At 41.1% G+C, this 12,838-nt stretch overlaps 1 protein-coding gene across 1 annotated transcript; it reads right to left on the bottom strand.

Annotated features, from left to right (window-relative positions):
• Nucleotides 1-2,124: 2,124 nt before the first annotated feature.
• On the bottom strand, nt 2,125-11,071 carry KRT28 (keratin 28). The gene is made up of 8 exons (XM_032279699.1): nt 10,549-11,071; nt 10,021-10,103; nt 9,314-9,470; nt 7,320-7,481; nt 7,115-7,240; nt 4,051-4,268; nt 3,397-3,452; nt 2,125-2,498 (listed from the first exon to the last, which is right to left on the bottom strand). Exons 1-8 carry the CDS (start codon nt 11,062-11,064, stop codon nt 2,356-2,358), a joined length of 1,461 nt encoding a protein of 486 aa, XP_032135590.1. The 5' UTR covers nt 11,065-11,071; the 3' UTR covers nt 2,125-2,355.
• Nucleotides 11,072-12,838: the final 1,767 nt, after the last annotated feature.

Raw genomic sequence — 12,838 nt, 5'->3', positions numbered from 1 at the left:
AGATCAGATAGGCTTGGTGGCACTTGCCTGTAATGCCAGCTACTCAGGAGGCTGAGGCAGGAGAATTGCTTGAACTTGGGAGGCGGAGGTTGCAGTGAGGTGAGATTGTGCCACTGCACTCCAGCCTGGGTGACAGAATGAGATTCCATCTCAGAAAAACAAAAAAAAAAAAAGCAGAAAACAGATAGCCAATATTGAATAGGAGGATGGGAGATTCTGAAAGTGAGATCTTCAGGGGCATAGATGAAAATGATTGCTTGGTAGTTTCAATTGCATAAGAAAGAGGCATGGGAGACATGCAGGAAACAGGGTTAAACTAGTCAGAAAACCATTCTAACTTTAACTAACTCTAAACTAAGGGTCCTCCATGAATTCGGAAGGGAATGGAACAGCCTAGATCCTGTGAATTCTCAAAACTGACCAGCCATGGTTCCCTCCTGGGAGAGCAACCCACGACGAGGAGAAACTGCTGGGGGAAAGATCGAAACTTGTCAGGAGAGGGTCACAGAAAGGAAGGAAACAAAAGGTCTAGATATGAGTGGGGGAGGAAAAAAAGAGATGGGAAATTTCAGAAATCAAGCCAACATATTTCTGAATCCTAGATAAAAACAAGAGAAAAAGGAACTCTGTGAAGTTCGTAAAGCTATTTGGAATTATACTTTATTCTTTTTTTTTATTTTTTGAGATGAAGTCTCACTCTGTTGCCCAGGCTAGAGTGGAGTGGCAAGATCTTGACTCACTGCAACCTCTGCCTCCCAGGCTCAAATGATTCTTCTGCTTCACCCTCCAGAGTAGCTGGGATTACAGGTGTGTACCACTGTGCCCAGCTATTTTTGTATTTTTAGTAGAGAGGGGGTTTTACCATGATGGCCAGGCTGGTCTTGAGGATCATTTGAAATAAAGAAAACAACAACAACAAAACAACACAACAAGCCTAAAAAAAAAAAAAAAAAACCACTCCAAACCCAAAAGAAAACCCAACATCAAAACAACAAAATCCAGGATAAGTTGAAAGCATAAATGCAGATGCAGGGAAACAGCTTGATATTTTAGTGCCTTTAGTTGATACATTTTTCCTGATTGTTGAATAAGGAACCCCATGTTTTCATTTGGCACTGGGTCCTGCAAATTATGGAGCTGGCCCTGTATATTGTACATTTGGAAATTATTTCCCTGTGAATTTCTAGTATTTGCTTCATTTGATGGCTCATGGCTGAAGATTTTGTAAATATCCCACTCTTCACCACTTTTTTGAATCCCATGTGACTGGAGGGTAGTGAGACAGAATTCCTTCTCTCACTGGAGCTTTTCCCTGGAGTCAGGCCATATATTAGAGAAATAAAGGAGCTGCTTTCCTTTTAGGCAATTTAATATTTGTTGGGAATCCCTCTGTACACTTTGATCCAGAAAGATAGAAATAATCATAATCACAAGAATCATGAGGTTCAACCTCATGAGGTTTCAAGTTGAAGAACAGGTGTTGGTGAGTTAAATTTGGCCGGCCGTGTGTTTTTGTACAGACAGTGAGCTAGGAATGGTTTTACATTTTTAAATGGTTGAAAAAAGTTAAAAGAAGAATAATATTCCATGACAGGTAAACGTATTTACAATTCAAATTTCAGCCTTCATAAATAAAGTTTTATTAGAACACAATCAAATTCACTTTTTCATCTATTGTCTACGGCTGAGGTTTGTAGTTGAAATAGAGACCTTACGGCCTGCCATGCCTAAAATATTTACTATCTGGGTTTTCACAGAAAAAACTCCTGACTCTCGTTCTAGAAAAAGTGTTACTAACACAAGCCATATTGCTGCGGATTTTTCCGGAGATTATCCTGTTTAGATGAGGAATGGTATCCTGGGTAATGTAGATAGAAGAGTTTGAGAGAGGCTCTTGGTAAAATACCAGGAATGCGTCATCTAGTGGTGAAACTTTTCAGTCACAGGAGAATTTCTGAATTTTTTGATTATTTGTCCATGTATATATGGTGTGATTTAAAGATTATGCCTAGTGAATGTTTAATATTCAAATGCCATGTGGTGGTATTGACTATTATTTAAAACAACAATGAAAGGCAATTAAAACATAGTCCACAAATGTTTCCCTATGAATTAGACATAGAAAAAAAATCACAAGTAATTATTTATTAGTCATCACTGAATGGAAATGGATGCATATCAGCTTTTTTATTTATTTGAAACAAACACCCAACATCCTGTAAAACTAAGAAAACAGATATTTTTGCTAAGTAACTTATCTTTAAAAGTCAAAAGTGTTTATATTCTCCCTGACATTTAGAATAATGCAATTGTACAAGATCCTTTCCCAAATTATTCTTTTCTCTAAAACGACAGCTAGAAAGGAACCCTTTTTTCTGTCTTGCCATTGGTAATCTTAGATGTCTTTTCTTCAATGGAGTGAATCCTTGATGAAAGAACTTTACCACGCTGATCTATCTCTTCAACCACTGTCTTTACCAGTGTGGTTTTGGATAAATCTAGAAACAAAACATATGAATATATATATTCAACCAAAAAGGTTACATGACAATTCCACTGCTAGCTCAATATAATATATTATGCATATTTTTGGTTGAGGGAGTAAGTATATATTTATAATAATAGTTTGGGACAGTTTTAGCCACTTAAAATAATATTTCCTCTTCAGAACATTTTACCTAAAATTACTTAAATATTAACTATTGTCATAGTGTATGACTGCCATTAATGTAAAAGTATTACTCCGATAGAACTAGAAGGTCAGAGTGCTGGCTCACACCCATAATCCCAGCACTTTGGGAGGCCAAGGTGGGCAGATCACCTGAGGTCAGGAGTTTGAGACCAGCTTGGCCAACAAGGTGAAATTCCGTCTCTATTAAAAATACAAAAACTAAGCCGGGCGCGGTGGCTCAAGCCTGTAATCCCAGCACTTTGGGAGGCCGAGGCGGGTGGATCACGAGGTCAAGAGATCGAGACCATCCTGGTCAACATGGTGAAACCCCGTCTCTACTAAAAATACAAAACATTAGCTGGGCATGGTGGCACGTGCCTGTAATCCCAGCTACTTAGGAGGTTGAGGCAGGAGAATTGCCTGAACCCAGGAGGCGGAGGTTGCAGTGAGCCGAGATCGCGCCATTGCACTCCAGCCTGGGTAACAAGAGTGAAACTCCGTCTCAAAAAAAAAAAAAACTAGCCAGGTGTGGTGGTGGGTGCCTGTAATCCCAGTTACTTGGGAGGCTGAAGCAGGAGAATCACTTGAACCCAGGAGGTAGAGTTTGCAGTGAGCTGAGATTGCGCCATTGCACTCCAGCCTGGGCAACAGAGTGAGACTCTGTCTTAAAAAAAAAAAAAAAAGAAAGAAAGAAAGAAAAAAGAAATGGAACTAGATTTTACTACCTTTAGGTAAATTCCCAGAGCTTCCTGATCCAAAGCCCTTTGATTTGGAGCAGGAACTGTAAAAGAAATATAGTTTATTCTTTTATATGCTTACTATCATTTAAGAAATATTCATTGACTCAATGGACTCAAGTGAACTTTGTATGCCAAAAACTGGTCTTACTTTTCTATAGAGGGAACTCTTAAGATTTTTATGTGCAGGAGCTGGAAGTAATTAAATGTTATCTAAAGAGAGAATATACATAAATCTTGTTTCCATTTGATTTTTTTACACCCAAGAATTTAAAACCGAAGGACATGCATACATACATATGGATCCCAGTAGTTTGTACAGAGCACATTGATTTCAGGGCAGCAGTGATATTAGGTATGCACTGAAAGAAGGATAAAGCCTGCTTGTGGGAGGTGGAGAGAATCTTGAAATCCACAGTGATTAACATGGATAACAGATGGGAACTGCTGCAGGAACGGTTCGAGTCATTTAAGGCAGAGGAGAACACTGTGATGTACCAGATTTGGAAGAGATGACTGTCTTCCAAAAAACGCAAGAGATGGATATGCTTTTCTGCAGTGGGAATGAAAAAGAAAAGGCTTGGAAGTACGGAAGGCTAATGGGAAGCCTACATTTGTAGCTTTGCCAATGGTTTTACTTACTTTCCATCTCCATCTATCAGGCGGCAGTAGGTCTCAATTTCTTTTTCCAGGTGGACCTTGACGTCGAGGAGATGCTCATACTCCAGCTTCTGGCCCTCGGTCTCGGTTCTGACCTGGTGCAGCTGCTCCTCCAGGGCCCCGATCTGAGCCTGGATCTGCGCCAGCTGCGCACAGTAGTTACTCTCCGTCTCTGTCAAGGAGCACTCCAGGGACTGTTTCTGAGGACATCAAGCCATGGCAAGGGATGAAAACACTCTGAGGACTAGTAGAACAGTGTTTCTCAGTAACCAGCAGTATTGCTCCCTAGGCAACTGTGGAAATTTGTGAGGCTTGTTGCAATCAAATGTGAAAGACAGGAGGCTGGCATTTATGAAGTGAGGGCCAGGCATGATGAACGTAGGATCCTGACGTGATAAATGGCCCTTTTCCCACAAGACTTTTGATGATCCACTGGACGTTGGTGATATTTAGGTTATATTTCTATTAAAAGCAAATGATACATTAAAGAACCCTTTTAAGAGTAGCAGAATAAAAAATCGATATGGGAAAACTTATATTTTGAAATTACATATTTATTTCTGGGTTACCTGTTGTTTTACCCTTGCTCTGCTACTGTCCCCGCCAGTGTTCCAAGGCCTTTTATGCCACTGCTTTTTTTTTTATTATTCAAATCCATCCTTGATTTTCTGGCTTCTATCAAAGATCTTTTATTAAGGTACCTGAAATTGAATGAGTGCCCTAACAGATGTGGGATTTCAAGACAAGAGCTATATCTCATAACACAATACAGGTCATTATTTCGACACTAGTCTTATGAGTATCATACTTCCTCTCTTCTACTTCCACAGTCTGTAATTTGTCTTGGCACCTGATCCCTACTTTAATTACGGTAATTTTCCTCTTTCCCTTATTATAGATAAATATGTCTGGGCAATTATTAATTCTTTTGATATTAGTTATTATCCAAGTGTCCACCCCAACTTCCACTCTTTCATTTTCCTTTTCTTATGTGGAGGAACTTCTGTTCTTACATGGTTGAAAATGAGAGATTTATTATGAGAAGATGCAAGGCTCTGTCTCTTTCATTACATTTTCTAGGGTAGTTGGGCCCAAGTATTTACCTAGGAAATCATTTTATCTTACTCTTCTTTTTATTGTATTTATGACATTATACTTTAAAAAATAATTTTGTATATTTCTAAATATATTACCTAGTAACTTCATTCTAGCATTGCAAAGAGGGAGTTATACAATGTTTGTCATAACAGGCAGCCATTGGGTCCAATGGGGCTGAGAACCTAAGACTGACTTACAGCTACTGATTTAGGCAAACAGGTGTGTTACATGGAGGGTGCTGGGCTCTCCAGGAGCACCTAAGTGGAAGGAGATCAAGATGGTAATGGGGAGAGTAAGGCAACAGGTAGCAAGACGCCAGCGAGGTGTGTGCTTGGCAGCTCAAAACTTTAATTTCCCTGGTAATGCGTCCTCCTAGGGTATTCCCTTTTCTGATTGCTAATCCACTCATAAGTCAGAGGGGACAGCATCTCTGCTTCACAGCCTTCCATTGTGAGGGCTGGCTTGTCCAAGAGGGAGGAGAACAGGATGAACTTGGAAGTTTGTACATCACAGGAAGCAAACATGTGAATGTGTATGTATTTAGACAATTCTCAACTTACAAATGACTTGTGTTCTAACTCTAAGAGATGGAGTTTAGAATTCATTATAAGACAACAGGATCTCAGGTATGTAAGTTAGGTTCTATGCTCCTAGGATTCTGTAATTCAGTTATGTTCCGTGTTAAGTGGGCTTTTTTCTTGTGTGTGGATTATCCTGAGCCCAAATTATAGTGCAACTGGCTGCACAGACTCTAACTACTTTATAACATTCTTGTTTCTATGTGAAAATGCTCACAGAACTGGTCTGGGGACTCGAAAATGTATTTCCACCAACGTAGCTCAGAAATGGAGGATTCACCCACATGGCTCCTGCAGCAGGAAGAGAGTCCTCGGGGATCTAGTTCAGGTAAGAAGGGAAGTGGGAAAGAGAGGAGGGTTCCAGGAGCCCGCAGTGGCAGAGTGAGGGGGTCTCGAGTACCCACTAGCAGCCATGATGAGGGAGAGGAGAAGAGGGCTATGCTGGTTAAGTCGGGGTCAGTCAGTGTAAAAATGTCTTCCATCTAAATCCAACATAGGGAGAAAGCACACACACCTTTAGAGGGCAGCAAAATCAAAAGAATCTCCCTATTGCTTTGAATGTCTTTTCCTTCTTGGCTCACTGCACTCACTTGGATAATAGCTGCTCTCTTCTTTGTGTTACAACCTGGTGTCCTCAGGGGGCACGAAACCTCTTATGTGGAGGGGAGTCCTTAGACCACATGTATGCTGTAATTCTCAAAGTCAAGCCTTTGGGCAGTGCGGCTCACACTCTAGAAGGGAAGCCATTTTTAGTCCTGGGTTGACTCCATGCTGACGTTTTAAGTAAGCCAGGAGCTGGTGGTATGTGCCCAAGTGGCTGAAGTCCTGGCTCCTAGGTGTGCCCTCTGGGGCTCGACCTTCACCCTGGACTCTGGCGATGAAGAGCCTGACAGTGCCCATGTGGCATTCAGGTATGGTGTGTACCCTCGCTTCCTCTGCCTGGTGAAACCACATGTGACTTCTAATATGTCTTCATCAGTATTCGGAGATGCTGGCGTGATGCTCGCTCCCCGCCCTGTGTGACACTAGCCCCACACCCCTGATCATAGACCTGTGGCTAATTTTCAGGTGGAGTGTTCCTGCTGCTGTTTGCTCTGCGGACCTGAGCTGAATTACCCTAAGAAAGGACTTATGTGAAACGTCTATTTTTATGAAATGAGCACTGAGCAGCAGCCAGGAAGGAAGCCCCCAGTGATGTCAAGGAGGAAGAAAAAACCCTCTTTTGAGTGTCTACGGGTCTGTTTCTCCTGCTCTCCTCCACTCTCTCTGCTAAGTATTTGCCGGCAAAGGTATAGTAGGAAAAATGGGGAAGGGCTTCTCGGAGACTTTCTAGAATCACAGGATCCAGGCTGACCTTCGCTGTCACCTACCGTGGCCAGCTGGGACTGCAGCTGGATCTCCAGGGTCTGCAGGGTGCGCCTCATCTCGGTCAGCTGGCTCTGGGCAGAGGTGGCTGCGCCTGCGTCGTGGGTGATCTGCTGCTGCAGGGAGGCGCTCTGCAGGGCCGGGCAAAAGGGTCACTCGGAGTCCCCACCCGCCCCGGAGGCGTGGGCAGTGGGACAGGGCTCACCTCACCTTCTCGTTGAACCAGGCCTCCGCGTCCCTGCGGTTCTGCTCTGCGAGGGCCTCGTACTCTGCTCGCATGTTATTCAGCAGAACGGTGAGGTCCACCCCGGGGGCCGCGTTCATCTCCACGTTCACGTTGCCTCCAGCCGCGCACTGGAGAGCTTTCATCTCCTGGAGGGAAGCACCAGGGTGGCTTTAAGACATTGCACATTCTCACTGAGTCTGAGAAGTTTTCAAAGGTGTTACTTTGTGTCTCAGTTTGTGGTTGGGTGTATAATTTATGGCACATAGTTTTTTAATTGACATATTCGGTCTGTATTTATACCAATCATCTATTTAATTAGTGACCTGTTGGCCGGGCGCGGTGGCTCACTCCTGTAATCCCAGCACTTTGGGAGGCTGAGATGGGCGGATCACGTGAGGCCAAGAGTTCAAGACCAGCCTGGCCAACATGGTGAAAACCTATTTCTACTAAAAGTACAAAAATTAGTCAGGCGTGGTGGTGCATGCCTATAATTCCAGCTACTCCAGAGGCTGAGGCAGGAGAATTGCTTGAATCCCGTAGGTGGAATTTGCAGTGAGCCGAGATCGGGCCACTGCAGTCCAGCCTGGGAGGCAGAGCAAGCCTCTTGTCTAAAAAAAAAAAAAAAAAAATTAGGGACCAGTTGATTAAAATCACCACCACCACCAAAAACAGTCACAACACTCCAAGAGAAGTTATTTATTCTTTAAAATGAGAAAGGGATTTAAAGGCCAGAGAGTTACTCAACAATAGTTATTGATTAAATGTCAGATTGATGGGAATGGAACAGTGAAAAAAATCCTGAAATTTTGGGGTTTTGTATAAGATTCCATGTGAAGAAAACCTCTTGTTGCTGTAACAGTTTGAAAATAAAATTGCTTGAAGGTATCTTAAGGGATCATGGTCGCAGAGGATATGGTAAATATGGTACTCTCTTAGGTGATGTTGAGATGTGACTGGCTTTTTAAAACAAAAGTTTTTTTTTTTTTTATTTTTGATTCCTAGCCAGTAATGAGGGACTTTTCCTGTCTACCCTCAGTGCAAGCAAAAGGCACCCTCTTTCAGGTGGTGTGTCATTGCAGAGGACAATGCATCCTGCTGTGATCCCTACCCTACTCCGAATGCCCTCTGCTGGCTTGGCTGCAGTGGCTGCCATTTCTTCTCTTCCTTCCCTGGGACTTTCTTTTCTTGCTGTCACGCTCTGCAATGCCTGGTGTACCTTTCACTCTCCTGCTGACACTTGCTGGTGGTCCGACTTCCAGTGCTCTGCTCTGGGACTCTTCCCTCTCCTTGTTTCCTTTTCATTTTTTTTTTTTTTCCCTTCTAGTTTTCCTTCTCTTTCCCTTTCCCATAATGTTCTCACTTGGAACAAGTAGATGGTGGTGTTTCAGCCTTTTCAAGTGACTAATGGGACACTCCTGTCGTAGCCATTTTCTGAAAATTTGTCGTCCATTGCTTTGGAGACTTTTGCAGTTACTTAGGGAACAATCTTTTATTGATTTATTAATTTTCAGTGGATCGAAGCTTCTTGATATTATATGTGAAACAATGAGTTTATTATTGTACAGGGTTCAACATTAAGATAAACTCAGACTCATTCAATGGAGAAAAACACTGATATCTTTTCCTGTTTTGAGAGGTCTTTTGTTAGAAGGTTGACCTCAAGAGATGCCTCTATGAACTAAAGAAATAATATAGTGGAAAGTAAGATGGTTGTATAGATGCAAAAGCAATGTATTCTTTTTAAATGGATAGAATATTGTATCAGCCTAAAAAAATGGAAGGGTGCAGATCAAATGGTTAATATTTATTACCTTGGGGGCTGGGAGCATAAGGGCAGAGTGGGAAAAATGAAATTGTCTTTCTATCTCTTGGCGTAAATAAATTACAATGAATGTGAACTACTACTGTAATTTTAACTGCAGACCCCCACCCAGTATTTACAGAATTGTGGTTGGACTATAAGCAAAGCCTCTCCTACCTCTTCATGGTTCTTCTTGAGATACGTCATCTCCTCATTCAGGGACTCATATTGCAGCTCCTGGTCCGTCTTGCAGAGTGTCAGCTCATCCAGGACTCGCCGTAATCCGTTGATGTCGGCCTCTACATTTTGGTGAAGTGTGAGCTCATTTTCATACCTTGGGGGGCATTTAAGTGAATTTCAGTGCCAGTAAGACTACCTCAAGAAACAGAAAAATTCAGTCCCAATTGATTTAAACTGAAAAGCAGAAATTGAATTAGCACTCTAAATAGTGTAAAAACATACACAGAAAGCCCTCTTCCATTACCCCCACCTAATTCTGTACAGGGTAATCAGCAGTTATTTCATCACACAAATTCCAATGACATGACCCAATTAAATAAAAATACACCATTTTGGAATGTTATTTTAGTTAATAGTTTTCCTTGGTTGACCAATGATTTACTGAGCATCTGCTTTGTGGCAGGCAGTGCATCCTAGGCAGGCAGAGAAATACTTCGATATTTTGTCCTGGGGTTATAATAAGTGTCTTAAAGTTGTGAGTTTAACACAGCTGTGTTGTGGTTGATTGTTATAATATAAATTCGTTGCTTCCTTTAATCTTTTAGGTGATAGTTCATTCTACTTGGGATGAAATTGAAATTTTATTTAACAAATTAAATAGATAGAAAATTTTTTCTAGAGCCTGATTGATTTTTGCCACTTACTTGAGCCTGAAATCATCAGCAGCCAGTCTGGCATTATCAATCTGCAGAATGACATTAGCATTAGCAGTAGTGGAGGAGATAATCTAGAATAAACCAAAACAGAGAACGCGACAAGTAAGTATGCTTTTATGTAAGTCATTATTTTAGGAAATGAAAAATGTTACTCAGGTTTTTGAATAAAATCTCACTTCCTTTTGTGATAATCAAAATGTTTAAAATTTAACTTTTAAAAATTAAATCATGGTTTTATTTATTCTCATACACTCACCTGACTTTAGAACTACAATACTTTTTTATTCATATGTCTATGGATGTACTTCAACATAAACAATGGAATTAATAACACTCTAACTACATTAAAATTCATGAAGGGCCTATTTTTGGATAATAGGAAGAATTATTTTTCTAAATAAATAAATAAATACAAATTACAGATAACAGTCATGAAGCATTTCTTATTGTATGGCTTTTGCTAGGTATTTCTCAGTTTTAAATACTTGGAATAGTTCCAAATCTATAATTTCTCACCTTATTCTTAAGATCCTCAATTGTAAGGTGATATCTGCTATAGTCATGATCAAGTCCACGGCAAGATCCAGGTCCATATTTTTCGTACCAGCCCTTGATTTTTCTCTCTAATTCAGCATTTGCCTCCTCCAGAGCTCGCACATTATCCAGGTAGGATGCCAGGCGGTCATTAAGGTTTTGCATGGTCACCTTCTCATTTCCAGAGAGGAGTCCCCCTTCACTTCCAACAAAGCCAACACAAGCAGCATTTCCAAAGGCACCACCAGCATGGCTCCCACCAGGAGCACTGCCCAAGCCTCCTCCCAAGGCACAGGAAAATTCACTTCCAATGACAGAGCTGCCACATGCACTGCTGCCTGCAAAGCCTGCACCTCCGTTGGGTGGTCTGACAGAGTCGGCTCCAGACCTTAAGCAAACATGTCGGGATCCATTAGAAAATCGGAGAGACATGGTGTTTTGAGAAATGTTCACCTTGTCTATGTGTAACTGCAACGTCCCAGGGGAACAGAATATCATGTACTGGTGATTTCCTTGGGCTTTTATATACAATTATTGGGGCATTCTTATTTGAGTTATATATGCCAAAAGAAAAATGGCATCATTTAGATTAGCATAAAATTATGTGTAATTGGGTGATTTTAAAAATAATTAATGTCTAACATCCCTAGTTATTGCTTTGGGCTATTTGTTATCTTAAACATAATAGGGTTTGTTCTATTTTAAGTTTACTAATGTAACTTCTACTTTTGAGTGAGTAATCCTTTACTTTCATCTAGACCCTAGGCATATACCATCATTATCTGGCGCCAGGCATTATCAAATTTTTTATAAAGTTAAGTAAGATTATGATAGAGGTCTGTGAGGTACAGTAGGGTCTCAATTACCACTGAGGGGTGTAAAGTACTGCTAACTACAGAAACAGATATTTTATCCCACCAGAACAAAAAAAAATGTGTTGTTTAGAAAACATAGGCTAGTGATGTCTCTGTTCTTACCATGATTGTAACATCTATTTATGATCTTGGACAATGACGCAAATATTGACCCATTATTTTATTTAAAATAGCATGGTTATTATGTCTGGTGCTCTATGCTAAGTGCTAAAATGACAGACATAGTGCTACTAAATGCAGAAATGAAAAAGGCATGATTACAGTCTTTAAGAAATCTATTGTCAGGTCCAGACAGGGGCTGGATTATGATTAGCTTTCTGTGCTAATTTAAAGAGTTTGTAATTAATCCTAAGTAAAAAGCAGAGGGCAACATAATTAGGTTGAAATGAAACAAGGTGGTCAATTACAAGGTTGGAGCAATGGTCCAGGTGAGAAGGATGAAGGCAGTGGGGATGCTGTGGTTTTGAGAGCATATGGTAATATGATGAGTTTGTGGAGTAAGGAATAAGGGAGAATTGGGGATAACTCTTAGGTAATTAATTTTGGATTCTGGGAACTCATAATATTCACTGAGATGGGGAATATAGGAGAAGAAAGACACTGAGTTTAATTTTGGACCAACTGGATTTGAGGGGTTGCTAGAATGTTCCAGATGAAGATGACCGATGGAAAGAATGACTGTTTAGAATATGTACACTGAATGGGAAAAACTCCTGACTAGCAACGAGCAAAGGAAAATTGGAGGGTCCAGCTCTCATTTGTTCAACTGAGTATTTGGAAGTAATCCTGGTGCAGGAATAGAAAGGATGATGATCAGACTGATGTGGGTTTTGGGATTTGAAGACAGGTCCAGAAGAAGGAAACAGTGACAGGGAAGTTTCTGGTGTTCTTGAGAAAATGGTTGAGGCAATTGACTATATGATCATATAGGAAGAAGAAAGTAAAACCAGAGGGACAGATGGACCGAGGAAAAAGGCAGAGAGTGAGCCATTGGGCATCTTTATGAGTTCATGAAGCAGGCGGAGTGTGAGGGGGAGATTGATAAAGGTGAAGGATGACAGGCTAAAGTAGGATAGTGGAAACCAGCATTTAGAATTTTAAAGTAGGCATTAAGTTCAGGTGTCACCAAAGTCCAGAAAATAGCCATGGGACTTGACCCAACAGTCACTGGAACAAGAAGTCAGAAGTGAATTGGACTTGAAGGGCAAGGGAGTAGGAGGTCAGGAACTATCCGTCTATGAGGTTAAACGGGCCATCTAGAAAGGCATGAAGTTTCTCATGATGGCAGGAGATGGGAAGGAAGTGGACTGTGAGCCAGTGTCAAGGTTTTTGGACAATGAGGGAGAGGGGAGTGTGTAGTGAGGGGCCATTGGATGGCATTAGCCTCAAAAGAGGAG

The sequence above is a fragment of the Sapajus apella genome, unplaced genomic scaffold (genome assembly GCF_009761245.1).
Source record: "Sapajus apella isolate SASKATOON/1434 unplaced genomic scaffold, GSC_monkey_1.0 scaffold12, whole genome shotgun sequence".
Classification (NCBI taxonomy): domain Eukaryota; kingdom Metazoa; phylum Chordata; class Mammalia; order Primates; family Cebidae; genus Sapajus; species Sapajus apella.
This window is presented reverse-complemented; position numbering and strand designations above follow the sequence as displayed.

Coding starts and splice junctions, on each gene's coding strand:
- KRT28 (XM_032279699.1), bottom strand. CDS start 11,064: ATGATATTCTGTTCCCCTGGGACGTTGCAGTTACACATAGACAAGGTG. Junction 7,482..9,313: donor TCAAGAAGAACCATGAAGAG/GTAGGAGAGGCT, acceptor GCTTCCCTCCAG/GAGATGAAAGCTCTCCAGTG. Junction 3,453..4,050: donor CTGATAGATGGAGATGGAAA/GTAAGTAAAACC, acceptor TTTCTTTTACAG/TTCCTGCTCCAAATCAAAGG.